The 14,171-nt window shown below is 43.6% G+C and overlaps 1 protein-coding gene across 1 annotated transcript; it reads left to right on the forward strand.

Annotated features, from left to right (window-relative positions):
- Positions 1–9,041: 9,041 nt before the first annotated feature.
- Positions 9,042–9,461, forward strand: LOC138898231 (uncharacterized). Its single transcript, XM_070184279.1, has one exon. It carries the CDS (start codon positions 9,042–9,044, stop codon positions 9,459–9,461), a length of 420 nt encoding a protein of 139 aa, XP_070040380.1.
- Positions 9,462–14,171: the final 4,710 nt, after the last annotated feature.

The following is a 14,171-nucleotide window of genomic DNA, read 5'->3' on the forward strand; positions in this document are numbered from 1 at the left end:
TTTGTATTAACACTCATATATTCTACATGGGGTACCGGCCAGATATGAATTTTACAAGTTATGAACCAGCGCCCAGTTGGAATATGCGTAGTTCTGGTGTGTTGGATCATGGTGGTCAATCCAGGAGTCATCACCAACAAGATAATGTCCATCATGGGATGTCAACACATTACGATTTGTAAGTGAAGTGATATAGCTATATTTATCAAATTGAGTAACTCATTATTTTGTTGGTTGTGAAGTGAAAACGAGCAACTTAAATGTCATCTCCTGACTCAATTGCCCGAAGACGACATATTTAATCGGGATCGGACAGATGCACAGAGTTAGAGAGAGAACAGTGATTATGACAACAATGCCGATGAGTACGGAAATGACACATCCTTCCTTGATGAGGGTGATGATGAGGAGGAAGAGAATGCTGGACCTGATTTGACGAGGGAGCATGGTCTACCCCCTGTTAGACCAAGAGTGTACGAGTCCCACATGCCGTTTCATTCAAGGGAGATTCCCTACCTTGATCATTTGCCAAGTATGCCGGATGTGGATGCCCTTACAAGGGATACTGACGAAATTCGGACAGCAATGCGGAATGAGTCTAGACCAACGGTGCTGTCAAAGGGCATGCTTTTTCCTAATAAAGCGCGCCTAAGCAGGGAGGTAAAAATATACAGCGTAAAAGAGTATCGTGAGATGACGGTGTGGGAGTCAACTCCAGATGTATACAAGGTTGTTTGCCATATATGGTTTACGGGTTGTAATTGGATGTTGCGTGCGAAGAAGAAGAAAACAAATATGTGGCTTGTGGGTAAATACATTGGCACCCATAATTGTGAAATGGACACATTCAGTAGGAATCTCTTCAACTTGGATGTTGATTTGATTTCTCTTGTCTGGATTCCATACATTGAAGCGTCCATAAGGTACAAGATCAAAGAGTGTATTACATCCGTCCACCAGGAATATGGGTGCACCATTACCAAAAGAAAGACATTTCTCGGGCGCAGACGTGTGCTTGAAATTGTTTATGGTAACTGGGATAAGTCATTTGCATCTCTACCCAGGTACATGGCCACATTGAAACACTTTAAACCGAGGACTATTGTTGAATGGAATCTTGAGCAGAGTCTGGGCATTTAAACCAGCAATTGATGCTTTTCTGCATTGTCGGTCGGTAATATCTATAGACGGCACTCATGTCTATGGAAAGTATGATATTAAGTTAATGATCGTCGTTGCAGTAGATGCTAATTGAGGTATATTTCCCTTAGCTTTTTCTATTTGTGACAATGAAAGTCAAGAGACGTGGGCACTATTTTTGAACCACTTGAAAGAGCACATTATCAAACAACATTCAAGTATTTGTCTAATATATGATCGACATAGTGGTATTTTAAGTTCTGTACAGAATTTGCATGCATGGCAGGAACCGTATGCCTACCACCATTACTGTGTGAGTCACCTGAAGGCCAATTTTCATAAGGGATATCCCAATAAGGATTTGCATGATTTAATATGGATGGCTGCAACAGATCACCAAGAGTGTAAATTCAGGAGGCGTATGGAATCTATCAGGCAGGAAGACGAGGGAGCCTATCATTGGTTGATGCGACATGACCTTGACAAGTGGACTTTGCATGTGGATGGTGACAGAAGATGGGGAATTCTGACAACAAATGTGTCAGAGTTTTTCAACGGGTTATTGAAGTCTGCACAAGGATTTCCTGTCACTGCCATGGTGCGGATGTCATTCAAGAAGATGGCGGAGAGGTTTGTTGAAAGGGCTAGAGGTGCATCGTTATTGATAGAAAGGGGTGTTGAATTTATACCAGTACCAATGAAAAAATTCGAGAAATACAGGGAGCGAGCACATTGGAATTCATTTTTGCAGTATTGCAACGAGCGAAATATTTTTGAAGTTCGCACCGCTATCCATCACAACCGGGGGAATAATACACATGCCGTAAATGAAGCGAGAAGGTTATGCTCTTGTGGGAAATGGTCCATCTACCACATGTCATTCTCACATGCCATCAATTGCTTTCAACATACAGGTTTAGGGGCAACCAACTACGTTGATAAAGAATATAGTATTGCTGCATACTTAAACACCTATAGTGGGCAGTTGTAGCCAGTGGGTGTTGAGCATTATTGGCCGCCGGGACCATTTGAAATGGTGTGTAACAAGTACTATGTACGTCAACGACAGGTGCAAAAAAGAACACATATACGAAACCAAATGGATGTTGGTGATACCGTTTATGCGTGCAAATATGGCATATGCTCGAAAACAGGACACGATAGTCGTAAATGTCCTTCAGTTGGTTTGGATGGCGGTGGTAATCCAGCTCCTGGTGGAAGTTCATCTAATGTCCCCAACTATCCAGGATATACGTAGTGTTTTGTTTCCGTAATGTGGTTGTAATAAGTGTATGTACTTGTTTATCTTGCAGAATGTATGAAATAAAATTATGTTTCCATTGCTGATAAATATTATTAATATTTAACATTAATACTCCACTACAACAATCTAACATAAACCCATTTTTAAAAAAAATAATTATCTTATCGACCTGAAAAAGTTGCTCGCCTGCAAAAGCTGTATTGTACCCGAAAGAATCTTTAACACACGAAGCATAGCGCGGTGTCCAACTACATTATGTGTGTTGTTTTGTCGACTTGAAAAGTTGCTCGCCTGCAAAAGCTATCTTCTGCAAAAGCTATCTTCTGGAAAAGCTGTTATGTACCCGAAAGAATCTTTAACACGTAAAGCATAGCGCAGTGAAATAGTACGTTATGTGGGTTGTCTTGCCTATAAATAACTAGCGTATTTTAGTTATTATCTACGCTTAACAAAAACAAATAGCAAAATTTTCCATAAATTTTTTATTTTTCTTGCATTAACAAATGTCTAGACGCAATGACCAACCAAGGTGCTATTGTAGCAAACGTGCGATTTTGAAGGCATGTTGGTCCGATGGTAATGTTGGGCGCAGATACTGGATGTGTCAATAATTGTTTGGACGCAATGACGGAAATCATTGTATGTTTGAGGAATGGTATGATGAACCAATTGATCAGGAATACTACAAATCATGTTTGCACTATGTTTGGAATATGAATGGTGAATACTAACGCCAGATCTCTGAAATGCAACGATAAATTGTGGTAGTGCAGGAGAAACTAAAAGAGGCGGAAGAAGAAAAAAATAAAATGAAAGAGAAATTTAAGTGGTTGGAGCAGAGAATAATAGGCGGTAGTGACTAAACAAACACATGTATGTATTGAGTGTAGTATTTTATCTTTATGTTTTCCGTATCATGTATTTTTATTAGTTGTACTAAATTTAAATTATGTTAAGTTGATATGTTTGTGTTTGTGTTGTAGTATTAAAATAACGAAGAACCGGAGAAATAAAAACATAATGCGCATATAATATAAACAATAAAAATTGTTGCTATTATTTATTGAATGTCATATGTACATAAAATACAAAACAAATCAATGTGTCCCATATCTTGTATGCTTTAATATAGTCGTTGGCCTAAGGCACATCCCATCCCGCCCGGCTACGCTACCAGGATCATCCTCATCACGTCGCCTCTTTATCGGAGGATGCGTTGTTGCATGATCGTCAGTAGGGCTGGCAGGCTCGGTAGAAGGGGTCGTCAGTCCAGCAGCAACCTACAGAATAATAAGATATTTTAGTATATGAAATATATATTCGTAATGTACGTGTTAAGTCACAAAAATTTAAATTTTCTTACCATGGTCTCGTCGGGCTCCTGAATATAATCATCCATCGCATCCAGGTCAGTATCGCACAAAGTGGCCTCCGTAACGGGCGATGATGAAGCCTTAATAAAACAAAACATAAAAATATTTATGGCTAATCAATGAGATAAAAATAAATTTAAATTTAATAGTAATACAAACATACTAGTGCCTGTGAAAGATCCCCAGCATCCCTCGATGATGAGCCATAACTCAGCCGGTGCCCACTATCCACATCTCGTGCCGGCCGATCATCAGCAACGGTCGATGGGCCTAGAAGATCAGAAAAATACTAATCTGAATCCTCTCGCATAATTGTCGTGCCCGCGATCAACAATAGAGCGGACGGGGTCACCTATGAAGTCCCTGGAGTGAGCTGAAGTTAAAGGCTGAATGACGGCATGCTGCTGTGAGAGTGGTCTGGCTCATGGAGGTCACCCGATTGATCAACTCCAATATCCTCAACAAGTGCCTCAATGCCCCCTTGCTGGGGACCACCTCTTCGCCAACCCCCACGACCTCGCGGGATACCCCTACCTCGCGTGGTACGCCTACCACATCGACCACATTTTGGCCCCACTGGTGGCCCATGATTGTACTGCTCTAGCACCACATACTCTGCCTCGTAGCCTAATCGGTCATCATCTCGGGCTTGCCTCAATGTCCGGGAAGCCAGATCAGTAACCTACCGGCCAAACTCGTGCAAAGCGGTTGCTCCCTCACCGGTATGTTGTTGCATCTACAGTCCCAATTAGTGGAACAGATGTAGGCCAATAGCCTGCACAACATGTAAAATATAAATTACGGAATGCCAGGTAAACGCTATAAGTAAGTATACCAAATAACGTACTAGTGCCTCGTGCCTCCCAGCATATGGAATGTACCGACCACCAGCACGATAAATGGGATTCCCGACAAAAAGTCGGGTAACACTGCGGTACCAGCCCATATAATCATGCTTAGTCTCCATTCGATTTTTAATGTAACGCTAATTCATGATTTTAGGTGGTATTTTGGTATTTCAATCGTGCCAGCAAGTCTGTATTATGTTGTGGGATGTGTTAATGTAATTGGATGGTGTCCCTGGGGGCCTCGGGTGCGAATTTGATTGGAACTGGACTTGGTTTTGGACATGAGGGACCCCTTGTGGCTTCAGATCTGGTGCAATCGCACCTGCATGGAAATGGCCGCAGGTGCGAGCTCGCAGAAGCGGCCCAGTGGTCACAGAATTTTCATGTAGTGGGCTTAGTAGTGATCACAGATGCGAGGTTTTTTCCGCATCTGCGAGCTCGAAGGTGCGATGAAAGTGGTCGCAGGTGCGGACGAGGCCATGAAGGACTTGGGTCGCAGGAGCGAAGGTCCCTCCGCAGGCGCGAGTGCGCAGGTGCAGACAGTTTCCATAGAAGCGGATGCACAGGTGCGCACGATTCTCCACTGATGCGGACTTGCCAAACATTAGTGAGAACCTCACATGCGATGGAATTTCCGCAGGTGCGACCCTGAGTCCGCATAAGCGGAAATCACTGGGAAGTGAAGGCTTTAAATCCGAGACTTAGGCCATTTTCACACATTTTCATTTGGTCTTAGGTGATTTTGAGAGCATTTTTTAGGGGGATTCTCATCTACAATACAAGGTAAGTAAAGTCCACCCATTTTAAAGTTATATTTGTGGATTTTAGGTATGGAAAGCTTGTGAAACTAGTGTGATTTGTGAAGAACCTAGGGTTTTAGTAAATTTGGGATTTGATCACGAAATTGAGGTAGAAATTGGAATAAATTATATATTTTAGTTCGGGATGTCATGTGTAACTTTTATATTCAAAAATTTCAAAATCCGGGCACGTGGGCCCGGGGTTGAATTTATGAATCTTCCAAATTGGGTTGGGTAACTAAAATAAGAGCTAAATTATAAACTTTCAAGTATATATTTACTAGTTTATATGACTTTTGATTAGTTTTGGAGCCTCGATGTCGTTTGAGGAGTTTTAGTAAGGTCTGAGAGCCGAATTGAGGACTTGGAATTGAGGTAAGTCTCTTGCCTAACCTTGTAAGAGAAAACCTGTCCCTTTAGGCATATTATTATTGTGTGTTATCTGTATGGGGAGCTACGTACGCATGAGATGACGAAAGTCCGTATATAGCTATATCTCATGATATGTTCGGGTAGACTTAGATTCACATCATGCATGTAATTGTACTGTTCATGTCTATTATGTGTATTAATTGTCATGATTAGGACTGAGACTTAGGGTTTAAAGTGGAGATATCGACCTGATTTCTTATTTTAGAAATTATGGGAAATACTTGATAAACTATACATCTGTGGCTTCTCGTCTCGCAAATGCTTCCGCGAGCGAGGTAAATCTCTCTAATCTTATGGGATCGAGTCGTTCGGCTCGGCATGATGGTAACACTATTCTTATGGGATCGGGCCATTCGCCTCTACAGTATGATAACACTATTTTTATGGGATCGAGTCATTCGCCTCGTCACTATGATACCACTATTCATATGGGATCAAGTCGTTTGCCCCAGCAGTACTGAGTACCACTATTCCTATGGGATCAGGCCGTTTGTCTCTATAGCTTTGTGCTTAATAACCGAAACGGGTTCTGGTTTGGGTATAATTGAGTTAATGCCTTCACGGCCGGTTATGATATGTTGGTGATTTGATATAGACTCCTAAGTGGATTTACTGTAGTTGCTCTTATTTTCTTCATTGATACTTGTTGTACACTCACCAAGTCTACTTTATGCATTTATATTATTATTTTACCTCTAGTAAGTGTCAATTCGACCCCTCGTTATTATTTCTTCGAGGTTAGACTAGATACTTACTGGGTACACTTTATTTTCCATACTTACACTACACTTCTACATTGATGTACAGGTACTGAGACAGGTACTACCAGTGGTCACGCGGGCACGTAACTTATCATCCACAGAGATTTAGTGGTGAGTTTCTTGCCTTGCTACGATCTGCAGCACCGAAGTTTCCCTCTACCTTATTTACTATTTTTGTCTATCACTTTCAGACAGTAGTTTTAGTAGTTTGTATATTCTCTAGATTTCTCATGTACTTGTGACACCGGGTTTTGGGGACTTGTAGCATTTATGTACTCGTGTAGTCATCATTTCTATCACCACAGTGGATGTTCTTATTATGCTAGTATTTTGTTTTAAAATAGTTGTTACGATTGCATGAAGTCTTGCTTAATTCGTTATTATAAACGGAAAACTTCCGTTTTAAAATGTTAAAAAAGGTAAATAAATAGTAGTTTCACTTGTGGGCTTGCCTAACGGAGGCGTTAGGTGCCATCGCGGCCTATTATAGATTTTGGGTCGTGACAGTATGGTATTAGAGCTTTTGGTTCACATAGGTCTCACGAGTCATGAGCAGGCCTTGCGGATCGGTGTAGAGACATTCGTACCTATCTTCGAGAGGTTATAGGATGTTCGTAAACTTCTCTTCCTGCATATCCTATCGTGCAGTTGATATTGCGCTAAGTATCATTCTATTGATCTCTCACAAATTGTGAGAACGCGCACGACGAATGTATCAGGCGGTAAATGGGCTGCTCTCCCATTGCTAGAGGCAGAGGCCGGGGAAGGGATCAAGCTTCAGTCAGAGCACTAGGGCACCCTAGGGTTGCTCCCGTTGTACCACTAGTGGATCCAGTGGAGGATCCTGTTGTTGAGGAGCAAGATGAGGCGCTTGCAACTACGCCAGCCCCAGTAGATTTCATGACTGCGTCGAGATTTCAGGAGGTCATGGGTTGTATGCTGCAGTTCATGGACTCTATGATGCAGGCTAGTTTATTTCCAGCGAACCCTGCCACATCTCAGGCGGGAGCGGAGGCAAAGCCCCTACCCCTCAGGCTCTAGGGAACGCCACTGCCATTTATCATACCGCAAGTGCACTACATGCGGGCATAGCCCAACCTGTTGCAGCGATTGTGCCAGAAGTTGTACCAGTCGCGACCGTTGATCAGCAGAACCGGCTAGACAGATGGACTAGACTTCGCCCCCTAACTTTGGGGGTGAGCAGTCAGAGGACCCCTAGGATTTCATTGACCGGTGCAAGGATAGACTTCAGAACATGGGGATATTGGAGTCCAACGGGGTGGAATTTATCACCTTTCAGCATAAGGGAAAGGCCCGCAGATGGTGGCAGGCTTACCTTCTTAGTAGGCCAGTAGGTTCACCTCCCTTGACTTGGGATCAGTTTACACGTTTGTTCTTGGATAAGTACATACCACCTTCTGAGAGAGAGTATCTTAGGGGTTAGTTCGAGCGACTTCATCAGGGTCACATGTCTGTCACCGACTACGAGACGAGATTCACTAGCTTGTCTCGCTAAGAGGCTATTATACTCCCCACAGACGCAGAGAGTGTATAGAGGTTCATTGCAGTTCTACACCCTGAGATTCAGGTTCCTATGGCCCGTGATGCAGAGATGTGGACTTCCTTTTATCAGGTTCTGGACATAGCTCGGAGGATCGAGTGTATTCGCAACCGTAACGGAGAGTTTACATCGAGGTACAAGCGGTCCAGCAGTTTGGAGGATTCAGTGACGCCCCACTCGGGGGCATATGTCAGTTCATGAGAGGTCAGCCCAGCAAGCCCATGTAGTTAGCACCTCCTACTCGGAGTGCTCCATCACGACCAACCTTCAGTGCTATCCAGAGAGTACTTACCGCCCGTCACCTATTCAGGGCTCCTTCAGTGGGTATTCAGACCATCAATGTCAGACTTCAAGTCAGTAGTCCACCGCTCCGAGAGGTTGTTTTGAGTGCGGAGATCTTCGCCACGTGAAGAGGTTTTGTCCCCGACTTCGGGGCAAGGCTGAGCAGTAGGTCTATCAGCCCATGCTTACCGTACCAGCTACCACATCGCCCGCCCGTCCAGCTAAAGGAGGAGGGAAGGTGGCTTGGGGTCATCCTAGAGGTGGAGGCCAGTCAGGTGGCGCTCCGGCTAGATTATATGTTATCCCCGCCAGGGCAGAGGTAATCGCCTCCGATGCAGTGATCACATGTACCATTTTTGTGTGTGGTAGGGATGCCTCATTATTATTTGATCTATGGCCTACTTACTCCTATGTTTCTTTCCTATTTTCTTCTTATCTGGATGAGTCTTGCGAGTCCTAGGGCGTTCCGGTATATGTGTCCACGCCAGTAGGTTATTCTGTTGTTGTAAATCGGGTCTACCGGTCCTGTGTGGTGACTTTATATGGATATGAGACCCGAGTGGATCTTATATTTCTCGATATGGTTGATTTTGAGGTTATCTTGGGCATGGACTGGTTGTCCCCATACCATGACATTCTTGATTGCTATGCCAAGACTGTTACATTGTCAATGCTTGAGTGGCCCGGATTAGAGTGGAGGGGATCGTCTGTCGGTACTACCAGCCAGGTTATTTCTTTCTTGAAGGCTCGACATATGGTCAAAAAGGTTTGTTTTGCCTACTTAGCCTTTGTTCTAGATACTAATGCAGAGACTCACGCGTTAGATTCAATACTAGTGGTACGAGAGTTTTCTGATATATTTCCTGTTGATCTACTTGGTATGCCGCCGTATTGGGATATCGATTTTGACATTGATTTGGTGCCAAGCACCCAGCCTATTTCTACCTCGCCTTATCTTATGGTTCCCAATGAGCTTAGAGAGTTAAAGGAGCAGCTTTAGGAGTTGCTTCAGAAGGGGTTCATTAGTGTGTCGCCTTGGGGCGCACCGGTGATGTTTGTGAAGAAGAAGGATAGGAGTATACGGATATGCATTGATTACCGCTAGTTGAACAAAGTCACCATCAAGAATAAGTATTTGTTGCCGCACATTGATGATTTTTTTGACCAGTTATAGGGTGCCAGGGTGTTCTCTAAGATCGACTTGAGATGTGGGTATCATCAGCTGAAGATCCGTGCTTCGGATATTTCGAAGATGGCTTTTTGGGATAGATATGGCCATTATGAGTTTTTAGTGATGTCCTTCGGCTTGACTAACGCCCCGGTGGCGTTTATGGATTTGATGAACCGAGTGTTCAGGATGTATCTTGATTTATTTGTCATTGTCTTCATTGATGACATATTGATCTACTCGCGTAGTATGGTGAAGTACGAGTAGCATTTGAGGTTAATGCTTCAGACCTTGTGGGAACATAAGTTTTTAGTGATGTCCTTCGGCTTGACTAACGCCCCGGTGGCGTTTATGGATTTGATGAACCGAGTGTTTAGGATGTATCTTGATTTATTTTTCATTGTCTTCATTGATGACATATTGATCTACTCGCGTAGTATGGTGGAGTACGAGTAGAATTTGAGGTTAATGCTTCAGACCTTGTGGGAACATAAGTTTTATGCTAAGTTCTCCAAGTGTGAGTTCTGGTTGGATTACGTGGCTTTCTTGGGGCATGTTGTATCATGTGAGGGTATTAAGGTGGATCCTAAGAATATTGAGGCAGTCCAGGGTTGGCCTTGTACTACCACAGCGACCGAGAATAGGAGTTTCTTAGGGTTAGCAGGTTATTATCGTCGGTTCGTGAAGGGCTTCTCGTCTATTGCAGCGCCCTTGACTAGATTGACCCAGAAGGGTGCTCTATTCATATGGTCTGATGATTGAGAGGCGAGTTTTCATATGCTCAAGACCGCTTTGACTACAACACCAGTGTTAGTGTTGCCCTCCGGTTCGGGGATGTATACCGTGAATTGCTACACTTCGCGCATTGGCTTGGGTTGTATATTTATGTAGGAGGGGTGGGTTATTGCATATGCTTCACATCAGCTAAATCCCTACGAGAAGAATTACCACGTGCATGATTTGGAGTTGGACGCGATAGTTCATGCTCTCAAAATTTGGAGGAATTATCTCTATGGGGTGTCATGTGAGGTTTACACCGATCATCACAGCTTGCAGCATTTGTTTAAGCAGAGGGACCTTAATTTGAGGCAGATTGGGTGGCTTGAGTTACTGAAGGACTATGATATTACCATCCTTTACAATTCGGGCAAGGCGAATGTGCTCGTAGATGCCTTGAGCAAAAAGTCCGAGAGTACGGGTAGTTTGGCCTTCATTTTGGCAGAGGAGAATCCATTGGCTTTGGACATTCAGTCCTTAGCTAATAGACTTGTGCGGTTGGATATTTCATAGCCTAGTCGAGTTCTTGCATGTGTTGTGGCTCAGTCTTCATTACTGGAGCGGATCAAGGCTCGTCAATACGATGATCCGCACTTGTTGGTGCTCAGAGAGACGGTACTACAGGGTGGTGCCAAGGAGGTTACTATCAGCGAGGATGGAGTTCTGCGACTCCAGGGTCGCATATGTGTTCCTAATGTTGATAGATTGAGGGATAAAATTTTAGAGGAGGCGCACAGTTCTCGGTATTCTACTCATCCAGGTGTTACGAAGATGTATCGCAATATAAGGCAGCATTATTGGTGGCTACGGATGAAGAAGGACATAATGGAGTATGTGGTGAGATGTCTAAATTGCCAGCAGCTCAAATATGAGAACCAGAGTCCAGGTGGCCTACTTCAGTAGATGGTTATACAGGAGTGGAAGTGGGAGCGCATCACTATGGACTTCGTTGTTGGATTTCTGCGGACATTAAGGAAGTTTGATGCCGTTGGGTCATTTTTGATAGGTTGACCAAGTCGACACATTTTATTCCAGTGGTGACTACTTACTCTTCATAGAGGTTGGCCTAGATTTACATTGAGGAGATTGTTCGGTTGCATAGTGTGCATATTTCCATCATATCAGATAGAGGCCCTCAGTTCACTTCGCATTTCTGGAGAGCAGTACAGAGCAAGTTGGGTACCTGAGTAGAGCTCAGCATAGATTTTCATCCATAGACCGACGGGCAGTCATAGCGGACAGTTCAGATTTTGGAGGATATGCTCAGAGCATGTGTCAACGACTTCGGAGGGCAGTGAGATAGATTTTTGCCCTTGGCCGAGTTTGCTTACAACAACAGTTATCAGTCCAGCATTGAGATAGCTCCATTTGAGGCTTTATATGGTCGGCGATGTCGTTCGCCCATCGGATGGTTTGAGCCCGACGAGGCTAAATTATATGGTACTAATTTAATGAAGGATGCCTTGGAGAAAGTAAAGTTGATTCAGGAGCGGTTTCGCATAGCACAGTCCAGATAGAAGAGCTACACGGATCAGAAGGCGTGTGATTTATCATTCATGGTGGGCGAGAAGGTTCTCTTGAAAGTATCGTCGATGAAGGGCATCATGAGGTTCGATAAGAAGGGCAAGCTGAGCCCAAGGTTCGTTGGCATATTTTAGGTGTTGGGGAGGTTGCTTATGAACTTGTTTTTCCTCCCAGTCTATCGGGAATTCATCCGGTCTTACATGTGTCTATGCTCCAGAGGTACCATATTGATAAGTCGCACGTGCTATATTAGAGCACAGTTCAGCTAGATGAGAGTCTAGGTTATGAGGAGGAGCTAATTGCCATTGTTGACAGGCAGGTTTGCAAGTTAAGGTACAAGAAGATTGTTGCGGTGAGGTTTCAGTGGAGGGGTCAACCAGTCGAGGAAGAAACTTGGGAGATCGAGGAGGACATAAGGATCGGATATCCGCATATATTCAGCACTCCATGTATGATTATAGAATCGTTTGAGGACGAATGTTTGTTTAAGAAGTGGAGAATGTAATGACCCGACCGTTAGTTTTACTTTATAGAACCTTGTTTCCCTAATTAAGACTCCCTGTATGTGATTTTACTACTTTATGACTTGCGGTGTTGGTTGATTTAGGTTTGGAAGGGTTCAGGTTAAAATCGAAATACTTAGTTCCTTAATAGTGCCCTAAGGAGGCCAAGTTTGACTTGAGTCAACACTTTGGGTAAATGACCTCGGAACCGGGATTTAAAGGTACCAATAGGTTTGTATGATGATTTTGGACCTGGGCGTGTGTTCGGATGGGGTTTCGGGTAACCCAGGAACATTTCGGCGCTCAATATGGTAAGTTGGTTCATTGAAGGTTTTTCTAGTTTTTAAAATTTGATTTGGAGTAGGCTTTGGTGTTATCGAGGTCTGTTTGGGATTCCGAGTCCGGGAATAGTTTTGTGTGGTAATTTATGACTTGCACGCAAAATTTGACATCATTCCGAGTTGATTTAAGTTTCATGTTGAATTCATGTGTTTTGGAGACAATCAGTGATTGTAGGTGTTATTTTTGTATTTTGATCATGCGATCAAGTCCGTATTATGTTGTGGGATGTGTTAATGTAATTGGATGGGGTCCTGGGGGGCCTCGTGTGCGAATCCGATTGGAATTAGACTTGGTTTTGGACATGGGGGACTGTTGGTAGCTTCAGATCTGGTGCAATCGAACTTGTCTGGAAATGGTTGCAGGTGCAAGCTCGCAGAAACAGCCTAGTGGTCGCAAAAGCGGCCTGGAGTAAGTTGAGAAGTGATCGCAGATGCTAGGTATTTTCCCCATCTGCGAGCTCGTAAGTGCGAAGAAAGTGGTAGCAAGTGCGGATGAGGCCAGGAAGGCCTGGGGTCGCAGGAGCAGAGGTCCATCCGCAGGTACGAGTGGCGCAGGTGTGGACAGATTCCGAAGAAGTAGATGCGCATGATTCTCCATAGATGCGGACTTGCCCAAACTTAGTGAGAACCGCACCTGCGATGGATTTTTCGCCGGTGCGGTGTCGCAGGTGCGACCCTGGGTCCGCAGAAGCGGAAATCGTTGGGCACTGAGGGATTTTAATCCGAGACTTAAGCCATTTCCACACATTTTCATTTGGTCTCGGGTGATTTTGAGAGCTCTTTTGAGGGTGATTCTCATCTACAATTCAAGGTAAGAAAACTCCACCCATTTTTAAGTTAAATACGTGAATTTTAGGTAAATTAAACATGGAAAGTTTGTGAAACTAGTGGGATTTTGTGAAAAACCTAGGATTTTGGTAAATTTAGGATTTGATCATGAAATCGGTGATGGAAATTTGAATAAATTATATATTTGAGTTCGGGAGGTCATGGGTAACTTTTATATTCAAATATTTCCGGAATCCGAGCACGTGGTCCCGGGGTGAATTTCATGAATCTTCCAAATTGGGTTGGATAACTAAAATAAGAGCTAAATTATGAACTTTCGAGTATATATTTACTAGTTTATACGACTTTTGATTAGTTTCGGAGCCTCGGCATCATCTGAGGAGTTCTCGTGAGGTTGGAGAGCCGGATTGAGGACTTAGAATTGAGGTATGTATCTTGCCTAACCTTGTAAGAGGGGACTTGTTCCCTTAGGCGTATTATTATTGTGTGCTATTTATGCAGGGAGCTACGTACGCACGAGGTGACGAGAGTCCGTACGTAGCTATATTTCATGATATATCCGGGTAGACTTGGATTCACATCATGCCTGTAATTGTACTGTTCATGCA

This window comes from Nicotiana tomentosiformis, chromosome 8 (genome assembly GCF_000390325.3).
Source record: "Nicotiana tomentosiformis chromosome 8, ASM39032v3, whole genome shotgun sequence".
NCBI classification, from domain to species: Eukaryota; Viridiplantae; Streptophyta; class Magnoliopsida; order Solanales; family Solanaceae; genus Nicotiana; species Nicotiana tomentosiformis.

What these genes read in the sequence shown, in the direction of transcription:
- LOC138898231 (XM_070184279.1), top strand. Translation starts at nt 9,042, where the DNA reads ATGGTTGATTTTGAGGTTATCTTGGGCATGGACTGGTTGTCCCCATAC.